Here is a 22197-nt window from a genome sequence, read left to right as displayed (position 1 = left end):
GAACACGTAGAGCTTTCTTTACTTGATAAACCTTGGATTTAATTGACTGCCACCAATCAGAAGAAACATAAAAAATAGGATTTACTATGTGGTATACTTTCTGGATTAGAAGTTTTGTCCTAGTTTCATAGTTTTTTCGAATAACCGATTATGAACTCCCCTATCACACTTGTTAAGAACAGGTGAACTTTATCCTTACTGTGCAGCTAGAATTCGATGACTAGATTAAAGGTGAGAACACTGATTTGCCTGTAATTAATCTTACTTGTACTTCCCTGCAGCACTGAGGTTCATGTATGAATAGAAAAGACTTAGAATAGAAAAATATGCAGTGAAGAGAGGTGATAAGATAAAGTGAACATTAGTAGCTCACATTGTTAATATTGCAATCGATCTTGATAATAATGATTAAAAATTGGACACAATCACCTATTCTTCTTTATGTAGTTAGTTTTTATTGATTTTTAAATACCATTCATATTTTAGATTAATTTGTTGTTGAAAAATTCTGTTGTATTGGTATTATTTTAGGGAGTCAAAAAAGTTATTTTTATTTAGCAATGTTTTATATGGGAGAAAATTGTATATTACATTTTTGAAAAGGATAGCAAATTAGAAATGTTCTATTTCCAGCTCATTTCTGTTCATTTTCTGTTTTAAGAGCAGGATTGGTGTCAATTTTGTGGACTTGTATGGGCACAGTAAAATACTTGGGAAATAGTCTGGTTAAGGGCACATGTGTATATTCATGTCTGCTATGTTTTTACTGAGTAAAATTGTAGATTTTCTTCTCATGCAATGTTTTTATCCTCTTCCTTTTCTTTCATTTGTAAAGAAAGCCAACGTTTTCCACCTACCTCACCTCTCAAGGACTATGGGGATCAACAGGGTAGTAAACGAATTAGATCCAGACCTGGTGTCCGATTTGTTCGGGAAATTGATGACGTGGGCCAGGTACTTTGTACCATTCTGTAATCTCTATTCCTTACATTTCTGTGGAAATGACTGATGCTTGAATTTTATGATTGTATTTTAACCAGGAGTTTCATCATCAGTAACTTTGTAGTGATTTTTTTTTTTAAACCAAGTAAACTATTTTCAGTGTACTAATCATCATCATGGGTTTATTTTTTATTTTGTAATGAAGGATTATATTTTGTAGAACAATTTAAAAGTGAGTTTATTTGGACATGTTTTGTTTCCTTGTTCTGGTGGCTCAGTCTTCTGTAAGCCCTGCTAAGTCAGCTACTTTCTAGTTTGCTAAGTTTGGTTTAGTATGAAGAAGGTAGTCTTTGTGTGGTTAACCTATTGGTTGTTCCTTTCGTGTTTTTCTGATTGTTGAATCATTAATGGAGCCACTTTCTATTAAGCAAAAAATTCCATACTTTTTCTATATATTCACTGAAGAGTTCATAAGTATTAGTTGTATAGACATATTTCTTTTTCTGCTTCTTTAAATTTTTTCCACGAGAGCTGGGCGTACATTATGTATTTATGATTTTGTTGCCTTGGGTAGCTAAATTAATTGGATAAGGGCTAGGGGATGTTGCTGACTTGGACATCTTTGTTTTGGTAGTTTTAGGACTAAGGGTTCAAAGTTTGGTAGGATACTCATCTGTACCTTCCCCTTGTTACAGCATAAGAGAAAGAGGTAATCGAACAAAGCATATCAGAAGCCACTTTGTAGAAAGTTTTCCTTGACTGTGTTGGTTTTTTTTGGGTAGGTGTAACTTGCTGGCATGAAATGCTTATGCTTGGAAACAGTGATGAGCAAAACCTTGCCTTTTCATGGAACTTATAATCTAGAGTGGGCGCTAGACATTAATCAAATAAGTACGTAACTATTTCCAGAATTATGTGCTGAGATGCAGGCTATAATGGAAAGAAGCATAGAGCTGGGAAATGTACATATAGTAGAGGGATCTGCCCTAGTCAGGGAAGGCTTCTTGAAGAATGCGGATTGAGCTGAGATCCAGAAGTTGAGTGAGAGCCATTCAAGGTAGAAGAAATACCTCGGCAGGAAGGAAGATAGCGCCTATGAGTAGCTCCGCGAAGGCCCTGTGGCTAAAGAAGTACGAAGCACTGAGACCATGCACAGCCATGTAAGAGGGTGACAGTTACTGTGAAGAGATCACTCTGGCTTTAGTGTAGAAAATGGAGTCGATGCCGGCAAATCAGTTAGGCAGATGTTGCTGAGACCTGGGTGTGAGCTGATGCTTACTTGGATTAAGATAAATGCCGTTGGAGCGAAGGGGGTTAGATTTAAGGGCTATTTGGTAGACAAATGAAAGGTGTTGAAGGTCAGATGACCATTTGGGGAGGGTGGAAATGAGAGACATGGAGGTGTCAAAGATGAGTCCTGGGATTCTGGTTTGTAAAATGGGAAAATCATGATGGCAAAACCTAAGTGAATGGTCTCTTGTTCATCCACTCTGTTACCTCCACTCCTTTCTTTTCTAATTGCTCTTTCTTTAACTTTGTTTTCTTAAGATGACCTTTAGCTCCCTATGCCTGTATACCTTCTGGAAGCTGTGGTGCAGCATTTGTGGTTTTGTTTACATGTCTGTCTCCCAGGTGAAATTGTGAGCCGCTTGTTTCCCAGCACAGTTGTCGGGAATATGCATTTGTTGAATCCACTTGTTGTTTCTGCAAGTCTATGTAACTTAAAATTTTAGCATACACATACGTATGTAGCATAAATATTTATAATTAAAAGTACAATCATATGAATGGAAATCCATGTAATCACCACCCAGGCCAAGAAATAGAGGATTACTGTATCCCCCAAACGTCTTTTATGCTCCTCGTCTCCCCAAGTCCTATTAACTATTCTGACTTTTATGTTTATGTTGCATTTAAAAAAAAACTGTTTTTACTATTTACATCATATTTAGTATTTCCTGCTTTTAAACTTTATATCAATGGAATAATACTGCATGACTTCTTTTGTAACTTGCTTTTTCCATTTGATGTGATGTTTTTGACGTTCAGCCTTACTAATGTGTACGTAGGTTTGATCATTTCATTTTCACGGCTGTAGGATACTTCACTGGAGGAACGTATCACATTTTATTTATCTCCATTCTTTCTTTAGTGGACTTTTGGTTTATTTTTAGTGTTTTGATTATGAACAATGATGTTCCAAACATTCTGATGCGTGGTTCCTGGTGCACGTAGGCAGTGTGGGTTGGCACGCTATGGCGTACAGCTTACAATAAAATTCTATTGTAACACAGACATGCTCGTTTGTTTATGGCTACTTTTATGCCATAATGGCAGGGTTGAATAATTGTGAGAGACCATATAGCCTGGAAACGTGGACTATTTGCTTTTGTACCCTTTATAGAACAAATTCGCTGACCCCTTTTCTAGTATATAAAGAGTGTAATTACTGTGATGTAGAGGATGTGATGGTTAACGTTCTATATGGCTTTTTAAAAAATTGCTTTTCTTCGGAAAAAAATATTTTACTTCTTTCAGGTTAGACATTTATTTTATTCTGCCTTCCTAACAATTATAAAATTTGGGCATTATTTCAAAGAAGTTCTTACTCTTACCTTCAATGACTCTTTATGAAAGAATTCAACAGAATCCTAAATGGAGAACTATGTTTTGACTTTTCTAGCTTCATGATTTTCATCAGTCCCTTCGAGACCTCAGCAGTGGACAAATTCGCCTTGGAGACGATTTAAACCGGGAACTTGCCAGAAGAAGCCGGTAAAAGCAGAATATGGTTTTCAGTGGAGGAATGAATTGTTAGAAGAATAAAATAAGTTCTGTAATTGACATGTTTACATGAGTTTAAAAGACTATGATGGGTTTTTATACCAACATTTTAAAATTTATTAATAGAACAGTTCAAAACCCTTTGAATTTAGAATGTATCATGACTCAGTGTTAGACAAATCAATTCACATTTTAAAAAACATATTAACTTATTACAGTGGAATGCAGAGAGATTCATTTTGAGACCTTAGCTAAGAGGTAGATTTACAAATACATTGGAGAGAGAGACAGACACAGAGACCACCTGACTGACAATGGAGCTTTTGAAAAAAGGAATAATGTGGCTTTGTCAATGGACACGAGCCATTGTAGAATCTAATATTTTTAACTTTCAGTTGAAATCTTCGAAAGCCAGTGGTTTATAACTGCCTATTCTCTGCATTTTGTCAATTCTGGGTAGTCTCCAATAAGTATTACTTTATTTAAAATTTCTTTATGGTATTTTTATTTTCATCATGAGAAGTGTCAGTTGGCTTTCATTTGGAGGCAATATTTTTACAAGAAACAATCGATATACAGCAATGATTAGGGAACAGAAAAGCTGAATTGAAATTTGTTTACCAAGTTTACTTGTTAACTCCCACTACAGCTGGTGAAATCATTGCACACACCAGTTTTATGTTGTATAGCAAAAAAGTCAAAACCGTAATTGTTAAATCTATGAATATCAACTACAGTCTGTATAACTTACCTGCTTTTATGTGACAAAGGCAGCGAATTAGTAATAAGAATTAAACACCTACTATTACTACTACTACTACTGCTACTACTAGTTAATATTACTAAACACTTATTTCATTGCCAGGTAGATTTAGGTTTAATTCTTGCAACAACCCGAATGAGGCAGTCATTATTTTCTTCATTTTTTGGATGTGGAAATGGTCACAGAGAGATGAAGTAACTTAGTTTGCTGGAGATCGAACTGGGGGGATGTGGGAGAGTCAGAATTTTGTGGGGAGTACTCTTTGCCACTTATAGTTCACTGTGGTTCAAGGTCACTGTCACAGATACTGGTGTGCATAAAGCATTTGAATTCCTGAATTGTGAGCTATATTGTGCTATATTATTAATCCTCTAAACCCATTAGTTAATTTAATACTTAGATATTTATTTGTGACAAATTGATAAAGTCAGCAGAATGGCATTAACATTGTAACATTGTGTGTTCTTGGAGTGGTTTTATTACGCAGCTTTTACGCACTTGAATGAAGGGTATAAATTAAGCACTAGGAACATGAACTTCAGGACACAGAGATGTCCTGGAAGAAGGTACAGGGAAGAAGTTGCAGGGATGCTTTAGTTGGTTAGTTTAAATGGTCATTTGGGTGTGCAGTGGTGACTGGGAATTTGCTGATCCATAGGCTGCAACCATCTGGTAATAGTTTGTGTGGCATAGATGCACGTGCGAGGCAGAGAAACTATTTTAACCCAAAATAGGAGTCAAGTTTCTTGTTAAACTTGGTTTAACTTTGGGGATGAGGAAGATTTTAGGATCCACAGATTTTCACTTGTGCCACATGTTTATAAAAATATACTGGGCAGGAGGTTGCTAGGTTTAGTTTACTGTGTGATTTAGAAAGGTTGATATGCCCATTTAATTATTGTTTTTTCTTGACATTTACAATAAAGAGTACATTGAATAATAAGAGTACACTGGAAAGCAAGCTTTTAGAAAGGATTAAAGTTTAATTCAGAATTCACCTACTTTGGATGCCATATGGAGAATCGATTTGAGGAGGGTGAGTTAGAAGATTTGCATTAACGTGAGAGGTGTTGATAGCTTCACCAGGATTATGGCAAGAGACAGATGGACAGGGGTTTGTTTCACAATATTTTTTTTGCAGGTTGAAGAGATAGGATTTAGCAGTAGATTGGATAAGGGGGTGGGGGAAGATGGGAGAATAAACCAAAGATGATTCCCAGATTTCTGACTTGAGCAACTGGGTAGATGGTAGGTCCACTCCTGAAATGTGGAAGACTGGTGGACATAGGTGTGGTGTAGAAATTAAGGGTTTGGCCTTGGATATGTTAGGTCTGAGGTGCCTGTGAAACATCCAAATACTCAACTAGATATTTATTTTGGAGCTCAAAGGAGAATTCTTTTTTTTAGAGATTTTACGAGTGATCAGCGTGTAGAAGTGGTACTTGGAACCATGGCAGTGGAGGATATTTAGAGAGAAACTGTAGGGAGAGCATGAAGGGCAGGGCTGAGTGCTAAGGCGTTCCAGTATTTCAGTCTTACATACAAAGAGGAGCTGGACTGAGAAGGAACAGCTAGTGAGAGGTGGGAAATCCAGGAGTACATGGAACCACAAAAGCCAAGAAGGAGGTACACGTAAAGGCATTTTCAGAGATTTAAAGACTTAGAAAATTTATCTTTTAAGGTAACTTCTTTCTGAGGAAATTACCGAAGGACCTATAAGTAAAATAAGATGGTAGCCAAGAAAGAGGAAGATGCAGGTTATAAAATATAGTAAAACTAACCCAAAAACTCAGTGGAAGTAATCCCCAGAATGCACTCTGAATTAGAGCAGAAAGTAAGTGTCCGTTGAGGAGAATGTAGTCAGCAAGAATGGAGTTGATTCATAATACTAGATGAATACTAGAAGGGGAAGAAAAATATCAATGATGTGGTAAATAAGGCCAAAAGATAATGAAACCGTAGAAAAAACAAAAGTACAAGAAAGAAGTTAATGATCCAAGTATGAAGCTGACTAAAATGTGAGCATGACAGAATGTAAGCTTTTCTCTATGATGAAATAGTTTATAAGAGGTATGAGTATATTATGTAAGTTACATAGGTGACCAACAGAAGGAAAAAATAGCAATACATTCATCCAAAAATTGTAGAGTAGTGTGAGTGACCTAAATATTTCAAAAGGGAGTCAATCAGAACTGTCTAGAATTGAAAATGATGGCGGTAAACAGCAAAAGAGTTAAGAGTGGAAACGGTTGAGCATGGTTGCCAGTGGGGAGAGGTAACAAAATGTGAGGAAGTCCTTTGTACTTCTTCATAACTCTTTCCAACTATACCAGTTTGTTATTGATCCTGTATGCTATTGATTTGATGAGAGAAGAGGTAGTGGGAAATAAGTTAGTGAGGACAGAGTATTTTTGTACAGCACACTCTGATGGAATTTGATTATGAGTTCCTTGAGAGGATGTGAGATTTAGAGTTTTATTCTCCCCTCCTTCTCTTCCTTTCTTTTTAGTTTAAAATGGAAGATATTGCAGCTGATTTGTTTGTTGAAGGTGATATTCCAGTATAGCAGTAGTTCTCAAAGTGTAATCCCCAGACTGGCAGCTTTAGCACCACCTGGAATTTGTAGAAATACACATTCTTGGGCCCCATTCCAGAAATCCTGATTCAGAAGGTTTGATGAATGGGTCCATCAGTCTGTATTTTTAAAAAAGCCCTCCAGGTGTTTCATATGTTTGCTGATGTTTGAGAACCACTGCAGTAGAGTGTTATGTAATAGCATATTATTATGTTGTACATTTTGTTAATTGTATCTATTTTCTTAAATAGCTACGTTAAAACATTTTTCTTTGTTGCCTAGGTCGGATGCTGCAACAAGAAGGGCTTTGGAAAAATTGAATGAAAAACTTAGTGAAACTCAAAAACAAGAAGTGGTGAGAAATCTTTGTTTATAAAAAGTTTTATTTCATATGTAGATGGTAGAGAGGGTGGCTGGGCTGGTTGTACTCACAGTGAAGTCTAGTAGATTTTAATGTTTGGGGCAGTATATGTACCATTTTGTCTAAAAATATGTTTTACACCTCTTATAAAATGTTCATGACTTTTAGGCATTTAAGTTTGGAATACAGTGGTAGTATATCAGGGATAGAATTATCATTTGTTTTAATTTTTAGGGTTTTATTATGAGTATTTGATGTTTGTTTTGAATTTTATTGACTCAGTGATTCTTCTATAGCTTTTGTTACATGATATTTGAGAAAAACAGAATTTTTTGGTGGTGGCTCTGTAGTACTCCCTATTAAGTATTTCAGGTCATCTTACCTAAGTGTGTTATTACAATTGCTACAAAGTCCTCCTTGCTGTCTGTTTCTGTTTGACGTGGTACTGATTGAAAATACCCCTCATTCTAGTGGTTTATTATCTCAAACTTAGATTGTTCACATTCATGATACAGTGATACCTTTTTATCAAATCACTATCCTTGGTGGAATTAAAGTAAAAAATAAAGTACATACAGTGTCCATTTTTTTCATCATCAGCCATTTTTTTTTAGGAGAAAAGTATCAATAGAAATGGTCACTGGTGCAAATTTGTCAACTTCAGGATCAATGTGTATTCATTCATTTCCCACAATACTTTTTTTTCCCCAAGACAAGAAAAGTTAGCAGAATTATTTTTCTTAACACATTTTATTCAAACTGAAAGTTTCCTAGTAGAAGCAGATAGTTTTCTCTAGTTGTTAGTTGTATTTTCAGTTCTTTAAGTTTACTTTGGAGTTTGAATTTATTGGCTGCATAGGCTAGGAGATGGATATGCTCTATTTTCAGAGATAAACTCAGTTACTGCCCATTTCAAAAATAAGAATAAGCACCTTCCTTCTGAGTTTTTGGTGCTCATTTCTTTGTGAAGTGCCCCAGAGAGGAGATACAATGCCTGTCTTCTGTTGAAGTAGACGAATCTTTGCAGTTAGTGCATGATAATGTGGAATCAAGACATGGGACACACTTTTTTTTTTTTTTTTTTTACATAAAGTCCTAGATTTTTCCAGGCATACCAAGGGCATCTTCAGTTTATATTGTACCAATGTAAAATAGCTAAAATCCCATATACTTCAAATAAACGTCTTTTCTGAGATTAATGTATTGGTGCCTTTCTTAATTGTAGTGGTTCACACAGCAAGAAATTTGTGCCAGTCTCTGATTTACATACTATCTCAACAGGAACCGAATGCACAGTTTTAAGAATGTAGCTCCAAGTTTCTCTATAACTTCCTACATGGTTTTGCAGTTCTCGTAAACTCTAGAGTGGAAACTGTCACTTGACAATGGAACCTGCCGAAGCTTTTTCTTATTTTTTCTTAATTTTTAAAATCTGGAGGTATAATGCACATGCAGAAACATGCATAATCAATGTATAGCTCGATTGATTATTGTAAGGTGAACATGCCCATGTCGTAACAGCCACCCGACCTAGAAGTGGAAGATTACCAGCACACAGGAAGCCTCCTCCTGCCCCCTCCCCATCACTGACTCCTTCCTTTTTAAAGCTGTTATTTTGACTTTTTACCCTTTAGATTAATTGTGCCTGTTTTGGACTTTTTATATAAATGCGATCATACAGGACATATTTTTTGTGTGTCTGACTTCTATTGCTAATTATGATTATGATACTTCTGGGTGTTGTGTCGTATACTTGCAGTTCGTTCATTTTTATTGCTCTTTAGCATTCTATTGTATGAATATACTGTAATATATTGCAACATTTTATGATGGATATTTTAATTATTTCAAATTTTGGGCTATTATGAACAATGCTGCGGTGATTGATCTTCTTCTTCTACTGCCCATGTGCACACATTTCTCTCGGTACATAGCGTGGAGTGCAAGTGCCAGGTCCTTCCGATTTTATAGGTACTGAGGAACAGGTTTCCAAAACGGTTGCACTGATTTGCACTCCCACTAGCAGTGTATGAGAATCCGTGTTGCTTTTCATCCTTCCCAACACTTGATAATATCGAGTCTTTCAATAATAGCCATCATCTTGGGTGTTTATGGTGTCTCATCATGGCTTTAATTTGCATTTTCATGATTGCTAATGATGATGAGCATCTTTTTATGTTTGTTGGCTATTGGCTGTTTTCTTTTTTGACACGTTAGTTTATTTTTTTGCCCATTTTTTCATTGGGTTGCTTGTCTTTTTGTTATTGATTTGTGGGAGTTCATTATATATTTTGTATATGAGCACCTTGTCAGTTATATGTATTGCAAATATTGTCTCCCATTCTACAGCTGTTTCTTCTCATTTTTAAAAGTCTGTTAATGGGATCTTCTGTTGATGACAGAAAATACATTTCATTCTCAGCAAAAAAAAGTTGCACAGGTAATTTGATAATTATTATGTATGAGAGGACATATTTGTTTTTTGTTATAGGTTAGGGGCTATAGCAATCACGGCTTACCTTATTATTTGTCGTTGAGCTATTTCAGTGTTAAACTTCAGTGCCGTGTTTGAACTACTTCTGATTTACTCTTAATGCTAGTATATAGTCCTGCGAGATTCCAACCCGAAGGCTAAGTGCTAGGGGTAGGGCAAGTTTAACCGGGAACGTTCCTTGGAAAAGTTCTCAACTTCAGCTTTTCCCCTTTGACTCCACACATCTGTGAAAAACTCTGTGCAGCTACTCAGTGTCTCAGCTGCCTTTTGCAAAATGGGCTGATATTTCTGGGAGAAAGTGGCCCTGAAAGATAGACCGCTCTCTCTGGGTTTCTTTCTTCTCTTGCTTTTGGTCTCATATGTCTTTACTTCATTTTAATTTTCCAGACTTTTATTTAAAATAGCTCTAGATATTGTAGTTATTTTCAGTGGAAGGGTTGGTCTGAACTATCTGTAGTCTGTCATTTTTGGACGTGAAACTCCCTCAATCTTTTTGCATATATCAGATTTCATTACTGTGTTTGCTATTTCTAATGCATGAGATTTGACTGAGTTGTTCAGCTGTGCGGGAGGCTTCTTTTCCTTGCTACATAGGTGTAACTTGTGAGCATGCTTGTAACAAGGGCTTTGATCCAGACCCGAATAGCCTCTGGTGTTCTGCTGAGACCTTTGTAGATCTGAGGAAGCCATGGGCATTTCCACCTGTACCGTCAGGCTGGTTTTCGACATTGTTAGATATTTGGGATGGTTTGAGTTCAGAGTTTGAAAATACTAATTTGCATAGTGTACATTACTTTTGTTAAGTTTTGCCTTTATCATGTTAAAGAGAACCCGTGATGGACAGAGCTATCATTCCATTTTTATTTCTTTCATATAGCAAATAAAACTAGCAAGTACTATCTACATAGTCTAGAGAACTAATGGGGGTCTAAGTCTAACCACTGAGCCAAAAGTTAACAGCTAAATTCAACGAAAGCCCAAGTTCTTTCATATCATCTTTACCATACATCAGAATCACTCTACATCAGATAAAGCTATGCTTGCACGGCTGGGTGTCACACTCACTAGTAGTTCACAGCTCATTAGTATAATTGGTGTGTATACCTTGCTAGTTTACTCAGTTGTCCAGTGTGTCCAGCTCATCAGGACACATTCTTTTATGTTGTCTAAACCTGGAAAATTGTACACACCTAATTGTGTACTTGGTTGAATTGTTCATCTGCCAGTTCCTTACATCAGGTTGTGATGTTACAGCTTGTTTTGTGCTTTCTGTAATTTGCTTTCAAAGTAAGGTCGTCTTACAATTGTACGGAGGGCATCTCGAACCTCATGTAGTCCTGACTAAGAAACAATTGTTTATGCAAAAACTTAAAAATAATATTGTTGAATTTTAGAAGATTCTTGGAAGGCACATGATGCTTACTTCCAACTTGTACAAGGCTTAATTTAGATGTTGTGACTCACTTATTCCAACTGAAGTCAAGATTTACACATCATAAATACTGGACATTTGTGTTGTATTTGTGAATTCGCGAGAGCAACTGTCAGAGAAGATGTGGTTTTGTTATTTGAGCTTCTCAGAAGCTGCATCTGTTTCCCCCTCCAGATTTAAGTTTAAAATAAAATTACCAAAGTAATGCACATTCACAGTGGAAAACTTTAAAATATTGGAGAAATAACGGAAAATGAATGACTGCCCCATCTTTCACCAATTTCAAATCTACTGGTAACCACTGTTAATCACATTTATTGTATATTATTCTGAGGCTACACTTGTTTGTCATGCATTTTCTCAGTAACTAAAATGTATCTTGAAAGTTTATAGAAAACATTTCTCTTTGAGAGGCAAAAAATACTGGTTTCTATCATACATGCCATGATCTGATTTGTTAATCCTTTGTGCATCATAGATTTTTATTTGTTTTTCAAACTGCCCATTGGAAGGGAGTAGTTATTATTTATAGCATGATGTTATGGAAAATATTTTCTGTTAACACTTAATTGTGTTAATAAACAATCAATATTGCATAGGCCTTATACCACAGGGGAAATTAGTTGTCTAGAATTTACCCAGTTGAGTGTGATATGAGTGAATATTAAGTGTGATTATTCATGGAGGAAAACGCCAATCTTTTTTGTTTAGTTTTCTACATTTTAATAAAAATGTAAACGTGGATCCAGCTATTTCTGGAAGAGCTGGTCATTAATTGAACTAAAAATTCTCTCAACACCTAATTTAGGATATTGCATAGATTTGCAGCAGCAGGATATACAGCAAATATTATTGAAATGGTTTTTACAACAGCATGTATTATTAAAGAGCTGAGGAATCAACATTGAAAAGCCAGAATACAATCCCATAAACAGAATGCTTTTGTTTCACCTCTTTTCTTTAAATGTTAACTTTAAGTGCTATTCTAATTATTATTCTTATTTTGTTATTTTTCTATCTAAATATAGAGACTTAGGACTTTTTGATATCTTAGTAGTAAATTTAATTGATGAATGTGGGGTGCTGATAAAAATTAATTAGTATTAGCTGACATTGTTAATATTTTTTCCTTAGGTCTCAGAAATAGAAAATGAAAGTGAGGGGGAATTAATAAATGCCGTCTTTAAAATAATTCTTATTATTGGGAATTATCTTGTCATTCAGTAGTTATACATATATGCTGTGTCGTTAGGTACAGAGCCCATACCCGTCTTTCCTCCTCTCCTTCCTTTTCTTCCTGCTTTTCTTCTTCCTTCTTTACTTCCTTCCTTCCTCTTCCTTTGTCTCCCTCCCCCTTCCACTGTGACTATTTTGTAACCACCAATTTGTATTTCTTAATCCCTCACCTTTTTCATCCAGCTCCCCAAAGACTGCTCCCCTCTGTTTGCTTTCTGTTTCTATGAATCTGTTTCTGTTTTGTTTGTTCATTTATTTTGTTCTTTAGAGTCCACATGTAAGTGAGATCATATGGTGTTTGTCTTTCTCAGTCTGACTTATTTCACTTAGCATAATACTCTCTAGGTGCATCCATGTTGTCTCAAATGGTAAGATTTCATTGTCTTTTTATGGCCAAGTAATATTCCATTGTACATATATGCCACGTCTTTATTCAGTTGTCTGTTGATGGGCACTTGGGTTGCTTCCGTATCTTGGCTATCGGAAATAATGCTGCAGTGAACATAGGGGTGCATATATCTTTTTGAATTAGTGTTTTGCATGCCCTTCTATTTAGAACTGTTTTTACTTGTTCTTCCTGTGGTCTTCCCCGTACAGAAAATGGAATCATAATCCATCCAGTGGTCACCTAAGAGTCGCTCTAGATCTTTTTCTTCATACCACACTTTTAATCCATTATAAAATCTTGCCCTATTTATTTCTGAAATCTTGCTTAATTCCATCTTCTTCTGTCTAATATTTCTCTTCAAGCACCATCACTGAGTTCACTGCAGTGGCCTCCATTGAATTTGGTCTCTTTCCTCCTGTGTGTGCCCCATCTGTGCTCCTGACGGTAACCGAGTAGTTTTTCAGAAATTGTCATTTCACTGTGACTTCTTCCCCTGCTTTTACAAATCCTCCCCGAGCTGCTTCTGTTCCAAATTCCTTACCCCAGATTATAGTACCTATATTATCTGTCTTTCTCTATGTGTCTTGAATTTGCCAGATTCATTTCTACACTAGGGTCTTTGCACTGGCTTCTCTTCCCTCACTTCCACCCCCCAAATTTGGGCATGGCTGGCTCCCTCTTGTCATGCAGGACTGCAAGGAAATGGTATCACCTTGAGAGAGGCCTTTCTTCCCTGCGCTCCTTTTTGTTACATAATTGGTAGCAGGTAGCATACTAAAAGCACTGCTCTGCATTTTGCTTTTTTCATTTAGTATAGTTTTGAGATTGGCGATTGTTCAATATTAGTATCTAATGAGCTTTCTAATTCCTTTCTTTTAATATGTAAAGCATTCTACTGAATGACTGCCCCATAATTTATTCAACCAGTCTCATTGAGGGACGTTTAGGTTATGTCAGCCTTCTGCTTCTGTGCACAGCACTCTAATGAATGACCTTGTCCTTGTGCCAGTTTTCACGTAGGAAAGTAAATGGGTAGAATGAGTTTCTCGAAGTGGATTTACAGGATTAAAATCTATGTGCATTGTAATCTGTTACATACGCTACGGTTCAGTTTTATGATTAGTATTTTAAATGTCCTCTTTTAGTACTTTTATCTGAGAATTAGCATTTATCTTACCCTCTTCCGAAAAGGATGAAAGGGGGCCTTCTGTAAAATTGCATTATGTGTTGAAGATGTGCTAATTTTCACTAACCCCTGGTATCCAGTGCCTTCTTCCCTTTGGAATCAGCTTCTCCCCTCACCACCTCCTGCCCCCAGCAGTTTCATCCAGGCACAAGGTTACTCAAGTAGAGCTGACATTTCCTAGTTTCCGTGTGCAGCTAAGTTGAGACCATGTGACAAAGTGTGAGTAAAAGTGATGCATACCACTTCTGACTTGTCTCCTTGAAAACAAAGCTACTTTTCTGGTAATTTCTCACTTTCTCCGTATGTGGGTTGAAATGCGAATGTAGCACGGACCCAGCTTAAACCATGCAGGTGAGGATAACAACCTAGGGTGATAGTGGAGCAAACAACAGGTGGAAGGCCCCTGAATCCCTGGATGACTGTAGGTAGCAGAGTGGCCGCCAGCTGCCTTGCTTTCTTCTGGACTGCAGTATGAGATTGGAAATACACTTTTATCTTATTTCAGTTGCTGTGTACTTCATCTCTTTGAAAGAGCTAAGGTTGTATCCTAACTAAAACAGAAATGTACCACAGAAATAGATGAGCAAGAACAGGCAAAACTAGGATTGTCCAAATGTGCATTTCAGGTCCTTGGTTGTTGCTGGGTTAGAGTTGTGTGACTCAGAATATTAGCAGTAGCAAAAGGGAAATGTTTTGAGCATATTGATCTGTCTGGATGATTGGTCTATAAAGATCCTTTGGTGGACTTACAGGAGGATTATAATTTTACCACTGTTGGAAATCATAAAATACTTAGTGTGTTTATTCATTTTCAATCATACTAGTTTATATGTATGTTTTGCTTGTCTGAGTCCTAATTATAATGTGTATTCATTTTCTTACTTAGAGGTTTTTGTTTTTTTTATACTTGAATAAACAGAGCCAAGGGTATTATGATTTTCCCATGTTTCTACACTGGATGTATAAGGCAATGGTTGTATTTGCCTAGCATTTTGAAGTTCACTAAATGCTTCTCTCTTTTAGTTAAGGTCGGTTTCAGTTGTAAACAATTGAAAACCTCCAATTAATGATGGCTTAAAAAAGACAAAAGTTATTTCTCTCTGTGGAAAAGTCTTTAGTAGGGAGTTCAGGGTTCCGGGTGGAGCTGCATGTACTGACCTTAAAATGTGTAAGGGATTCTGGCTCTTTCTGTCATGCTCTTCTTGTTTTTCTGCTGTTATGGCCTCAGTTTCATGGGTTTAAGATGGCAGCATCTGTGTACCAGACAGCAAGGTGGAGGAAGGGATGAGTATGAGAGCAAAAGGCACCTATGTGTTTTCTCTTACGGATAGGTCCTTGAAGTTGTCACTTGACACTTCTGTATCCCATTTGCTAGAATTTTAAGTCACACGCCCAGTTACCAGCTGAGGAGCCCAGAATATGTATTGTTTATATTTGGCAGCCACCTATCAAGTTAGAAAATTTCTTTGTTATGGAAGAAATGGGGGTAGGGGAGTAGATATGGGAAAACAACTATTAATTTCTACCATGTCTTCTGTATTTTTTTGTCCCACTACTTTTATGCTTTTTGATCCATAGTACTCTACATGGCAAGCAGGGCAAGTGGTTATCCCCATTGTAGGGATGATGAAATTGGTGTTTTTGGAGATTATATTACTTGAACATCTCACATAGTGTATGCTTCATTTGCTTCTAAATCACCAGGCCAGTATATGGCATAGCTGAGAGAAAAGATGTGGTCTTCTATCACTGGACTACAGAGAAGCCAGTAACAGTGAAAATAATAGTATTTTGAAATGGAGAACAAAATTCTGTGAAATGGATAGAAATTTTGTGGATGGAGTAGAGAATATATTCTTCATTAGAGTCTCTAGATTATTTCCTGGGTGAGGATTTATTTGAAAACATGAAAAATTGTCTTCGGTATCTATGGCTGCATATCAAATTTCCCTGAATTTACTGGCTTACATTTGTTATCTGACAGTCTCTGTAGGTTAGGATTCCAGGCATGGCTTAGCTAGCTGCTTTGGCTCTGGGTCTCTCACAGGCTGCAGTCATCTCCTGAGTCTTGACTAGAAGGGATTTACTTCCTGGCTCATTTAGTTCCTTGTAGATTATTGGATTGAAGCATCTGTTTGTCATGACCCATTGTTCAGAGGGCTCTTTTGTTTCCTTGACAAGTGGCCTTTCCACAGAGTATCTCACAACGTGTCAGCTTGTTTCATCAGAGCAAGCAAGCAAGAAGGCAAGAGAGAGGGCCAGCAGGAGAGAACATGCTAACAAGATGGAAGTCATCATTTTTTGTAACCCAATCATGGAAGTGACATCTCATTACTTTTTGTGTATGCTGTGCATTAGAAGAAAGTCCCTAGGACCCATCCACAAGTGTATGAATACCAGGAAGCAGGGATCAGTGAAACAATGACAGAAGCTGCCTCACACAAACATTGTTTCAAAACTGATACAGTAATTCTCCATCATCACATGTACTACTGTGGTGGTGAAGTGGACAATGTTTAAATAATTTTGATTTTGATTTCAGTGTTTGGTTACTTAAACTGCTATAATTTTGATAGGATGCTAATAAGCACAACCTTCTTCCCTGAAATTTAGAAGTCATTCAACTCATTAAATTTAATTAGAGAAATTCTACTCATTCAATGTCAGTTCTCAATAGAGAGCTAGCTATTCAAAGGCAGGGTCTGTGGATACAGCGTGTGTATTGCTATATCCCTAACCTCTACCTGTCATAGTAACTGGAACAAATTAGTGTTGTGCATGCTGACTGAATGGATACATGAAAATGGACCTGGGATTACAAGATACTGCTGGAAATAGAGACTTACTCATATATATTGGGCTCATTTTTCTCACTAGTTTATTTTGTGATCCCAGATTAATAACTTCCATCAGTGATTCATATATTTTGACTCAACAATTTTACTTAAAGATTGTATCTTTACAAAAATGATTTTATATGGGAATGTTTGTCACAGCATATTCTAGTAAAAATAAATGTTATCCCATTATTAATAGGGAATTATTGTAATCAATTATGGAGAACTGTCTCATTTGTTAAGAATGAATATGTAGATTTATTTGCTATCATGGGAAGTTGTTCCTGATATGTGAACAACAAAAAGTGTATAAAATACTCTGTGAAATACCCAATGTTTGTTCAAAAAAAGAAATGAAATGGATATGTGTTTGACTAGTCATACACATATGCATAGAAAAATTCCTGGATGTATAAAACAAAATACTTAACAGTGTTTTTCTCTTGATAGATGGTGGTACTAGCAGATTATTTTTATTTCTGTTTATCCTTCTTTATTGTTTATTTTTAATTGTGGTAAAATACACATAACATAAAATTTAACATCTTAGCCACTTTTAAGTGTTCAGGTTAGTAGTGTTATGTACATTCACATTGATGTGCAGCCAAATTCAAACTCTTTTTGTCTTGTAAAACTGAACTACCTATTAAGCAACAACTCCCCCATTCAAAACATCAAAACCTTTTTTAGGCACGTTGCCTCTGGCAACCACCATTCTACTTCCTGTCTCTGAATTTGACGAGGTACCTCATTATAAGCGAAATGGTACAGATTTTTTTTTTTTTGTGACTGGCTTATTTCACTTAGCATATGTCTTCATGGTTATCCATGTTGTAGCATGTGTAAGAATTTTCCTCCTTTTTAAGACTGAACAATATTCCATTGCATATATATGGCACATTTGGTTTCTCTATTTACCTGTTAATGCACACTTGTATTGCTTCCATGTTTTGGCTATTGTGAATAATGTTGCTGTGAACATACGTGTACAAAGTGTACAAATACCTGAGACCCTGCTTTCAATTGTTTTTGGTATATACCTAGATATGGAATTGCTGGATCATATGGTCACTCTATTTTTAATTTTTTAAGTAACCACCGTACTGTTTTCCATTATGGCTGTATAATTTTACATTCCCACCAAAACAGTACACAAGCGTTCCCGTTTCTCCATAGCCTCTCCAATATTTATTTTATTATTATTATTTTTTATAGTAGCAATCCTAATGAGTTTGAAGTGGTTCTGCATCATTTGTTTTTTGATGTGTTGCTGTTAATTGTTTCTTATATTCACAGTGAACAATAAAGGTATTTTCATTTTGTAAAAATCGAACAAATTAATAACTTTTGTTTTTTAGTGTTTATCCAATATTTTTTTTTCTATTACAGCAGTGCTGCATTTATTTTAGATGTAGTAGTAAATTGTTTGTTGGGATATTATAGTTGATTACTAGGCTAAATTACAAGCTTGATTTGGGTATTTTGAGTTTTTAGTAAAGAACTGTGAATTTTATAATATATATCTTAATTGATTTAGGCATTGGAAGTTGGAAACACTAGGCTTATCAGTCTTAGTAAATATTAACTGCTAATTTTTTTGAGAAGATATTTTGCTCAGTCTTTATTGACTAAACTTGTGTTTACCAATGTGTTTTTAAAGAACAACTTGATCTGAGGTATAATTTACCATAAAATTAATCTGCTTTAAGTGTACAATTAATTGATTTTTAGTAAATGTCCTGAGTTGTGCAGCCATCACCAAAATCCAATTTAGAACATATCCATCGTCCTAGTAAGATCCTTGGTGATCAGGACCTTTCTTGGCTATATAGAATTGATGGCAAAAGGTTTCTTATAACAGGATTGTATTTATTGCTTCTCTTAAATGAACGCAAATGTCTCCTATCCATCAGCACCAAATGTGCACATCATCAAATAGTGTAAAAAAATTTTTTTAGGGGACTATATAATGGTAATGTATAAAGTGTTTTTGAATTTGCCCAACTTTTAGCAAGGAAAATCTTGCATCAGAGAGAAAAAAAAAATCTTTTCATGTTTATTTTAGAGAGTCCCAATTACACATTTTTCAGTTTGACTTTAGTTTTTGATCCTTTACAGCTCATTTATTTTTCGCAGATCACAGTAGAAAAGATTGACAAGCTAATGAAAAGCCCTTTAATTATTTGCTGCACATAAACATCAAAACCTTCCTCGGCAGGTCATGCTTATAGATAATTAAAATGATAAAGAACTGAATACATAGAACAGTTTATCATTACCAGAGTAATAAATGCAGTAGCTTGCCAAATTGCTATTTTCCTTCTGTTTCACCAGAGGGCAGTCTTTTCTAGTTTATTACTTTTTGCTCCGATCTATTCATTTAATATTTTATACTTTGAAAAATGTAAGTCCTTTATTGGGATCCAGGTTTGGATTATTTGGAGACTAATGATCGTTTTCTTTTATAACTTTCAGTCAGTTTTTTTCGTGATCTGTTTTATGAACATGTCATGAAAAAGGGCTCCACAAACACGCCCATCTTAAATGCTTTAGGCAGTGGTGTATCTGGTATAAAATATCTCTTCAATTTAGTCTTTTTTCCCCTAATAGCTCTATAATGTCACTCTTTCTGTTCATGTGAAGGTTTCAGATCGGGTGGAGCGGCGACTTCAGGAAATAGAAAGAGAGATGCGCACAGAAAGAGAGTTGGTGGAAAGACGGCAGGACCAACTGGGACTCCTTTCCTTGCAGCTACAAGAGGTTTGTGAAAAATACCGTCTCAGAACATTTCTCTTGAATTTGGATATTTGTTTAGCCATTGTTAAAATGGTTCAAGTTCCTTTGTTAAGTTGCATGTGACAGTATAATTCAGTCCCTATGAGAAGTATGGCACATTGGTTCTAGTTCAGTGAAGACAACCCTTGGGGTCTAACCCAGCATCTACTTGCTTGCTGGCTTTGTGACCTTGGGCAAATTCCTGAACTTCTCTAGGCCTGTTTCCTCTGTGGGAAATGGAAATAATATTAATAATAATATTTACCTAATCAAATTGGTGTGAGGATTAGTGAGTTAATGCCAGCTAAGCATTTAACATACTGTCTGGCATGTGCTCAAACCATGTTAACCGAAAGTATAATTATTCTGATCAGTTTTCATTGATAAGAACTAGGGGTCAGCAAACTATGGCCAGTGGACCAAATCTGGCCCATTGCTTATTTTTGGAAATAAAATTTTATAGCAACACAGCCATTCCGATTCATTTCCAATCTGTCTTAGGTGTTGAATAGTTGTGAAAAAGACGATTATGGCCCACAGAGCCTAAAATATTGACTGTCTGGAACTTTATAGAAAAAAATTTGCCAACCCCTAGACTAGACTATCATCAAACCACTTAAAAATAGAGGTCACTTACCCTTTAGATACTCTTTATATTTTGAAATTTCAGGGCTCTGAAGAAGTTGAAATATTAGAACAAAGAATTTCTGTGTATCCTATTTCTAGATTCCCCCGATATTCACATTTTACCAGACTGGCTCTATCATTTTTTCTGTACATATCCATACACCCATGCGTGTGTGTGCATGTGCTTGCGCATGCACGCACATGCACGCGCACACACACACACACACACACACACATATTTTTAAGTTAGTTGCACACATGATGTAAATACTTTTACATTTAAATAATATGGTGTGTACATTCTCTTCCGTAATCACAGGAAGTGAATATTGGATCAATGCCATGGTGTAATCTATAGGTTTTGTTCAAATTTTGCCACTAAAGTTCTTTTCTTGTCCAAGATACAGTATAGAATCACATATAGCATTTGGCTGTCATGTCTCTCTAGTCTCCTTTATTGTGAAACAGATTTTCAGTCTTTATCATTCATGACCTTGAAAACTTTGTAGAGTACTGGCCAGTTATTTTGTAGAATGTCTTTCACTTTGGGTTTGTTGATGTTTTCTCATAACTAGATTCAAGTTATGGACTTTGGGCAGAAAACTCCGAGAATTGGTGTTGTGTCCTTTCCAGGATATCATGTCAGGAAGCATGCAATGTCGATTTGTCCCGTTTCTGGTGAAAACTGAACATTTGGTTAAAGCGTTGCCTGCCTGGTGTCTCCACTGTAAAGTTACTATTATGCCTTTTTAATTATTTATTTTATGGGTAGACTCTTTGAGACTTGAAAATAGCCTGTTTCTTGTCATACCCATGGATTTTAGCATCTATTGTTGAGTCTTGTGTGAAACAATTATTACTATAAGTGATGCTAAATGGCGATTTAAAAAGATTCCATCATTTCTTCTACATTTATAAGTTAGAATCCTAGTGTAAGGAGGGACTTTTCTTCATACATTCATTCATTTTTGTGGGGGTGGATTTGTGAATTCTCATTTTGTTACATTAGTTATATTTTATTATTATAGAAAATAAATTTGTTGAAATTTCCTTTAAATGTTTCTTAGATCTATACATAAAGTATAAAAAATTAGAAACAAGAAAACAAAAAGATTAAAAACAAAGGAAATTTTTTTCTTTTACCAAATGGTTTTTCTAAAAGTGATGTATATATATCTACTCATGTGTGCTTGAAGACTTTAAACCCTTAGTAACTGACAGATTAAACTTTTTTTTAAGTAAAGATACTGCCAATTGAAAATTAAGAACAAAAATTACAACCCTGAAATTATAATGTAAGCTGATAGAAAAATCTGCTTTTGTTTTCTAAAATTCCATTTTCCTTCACTTTACAAAAGGAGGCATACCCTTGTTAGTTGGTAATTACTTTGAAGAGGATACTTTGTTGAATAATTAGATAGAGCATGTTGTAGACTTTTTTTTAAAGCTTGATTTTTATACATTTGTTCTTAAAGCAAATTGCATCTGGTGAGAATAAGAATAGTGCTGAAGAGACAATTGTTCTTTTTTGCAAGAGAAAATTAGATAAATTTTCCATACTTATTTTCTTCTCTCTTTGCAGAATGAACAAAATTACAAAGAAAAGAGGGAGAGGAAGATTGCTTCCCACCTCCTTTGAGAAACCAGAGCCTGAATATTTGTATTGTAATTGTCAATTTGACTAAAAGCTTGAGCTGTGATTTGGAATTCCATCTCTGACAATAAAATAGAGCATCGCTATTGATAAAAAAATGTTTAATTTCGTATTTTGTCACTTTAATATAAGCGGTGACCTAT

General features: G+C 35.7%; 1 protein-coding gene across 9 annotated transcripts in view; it reads left to right on the top strand.

The window, feature by feature from the left end:
- Positions 1–22197, top strand: part of CEP128 (centrosomal protein 128) — a 345597-nt gene that overhangs the window by 25371 nt on the left and 298029 nt on the right. For 7 of the 9 annotated variants that reach the window (XM_074327095.2, XM_074327093.2, XM_074327091.2 and 4 more), the window contains 4 exons: positions 836–954; positions 3626–3717; positions 7347–7419; positions 19642–19758. In XM_074327095.2, coding sequence (XP_074183196.2) covers positions 836–954; positions 3626–3717; positions 7347–7419; positions 19642–19758 — 401 coding nt within the window. The remainder of the gene's footprint in view (positions 1–835; positions 955–3625; positions 3718–7346; positions 7420–19641; positions 19759–22197) is intronic. The other 2 variants (XM_074327098.2, XM_074327099.2) reach the window with 1 other exon arrangement.

This window comes from Rhinolophus sinicus, chromosome 3, assembly GCF_057876585.1.
Source record: "Rhinolophus sinicus isolate RSI-liver-muscle chromosome 3, RSI-T2T, whole genome shotgun sequence".
In the NCBI taxonomy this organism is placed as follows: domain Eukaryota; kingdom Metazoa; phylum Chordata; class Mammalia; order Chiroptera; family Rhinolophidae; genus Rhinolophus; species Rhinolophus sinicus.
The sequence above is the reverse complement of the archived record's forward strand: the minus strand, read 5'-3'. Positions and strand labels throughout refer to the sequence as shown.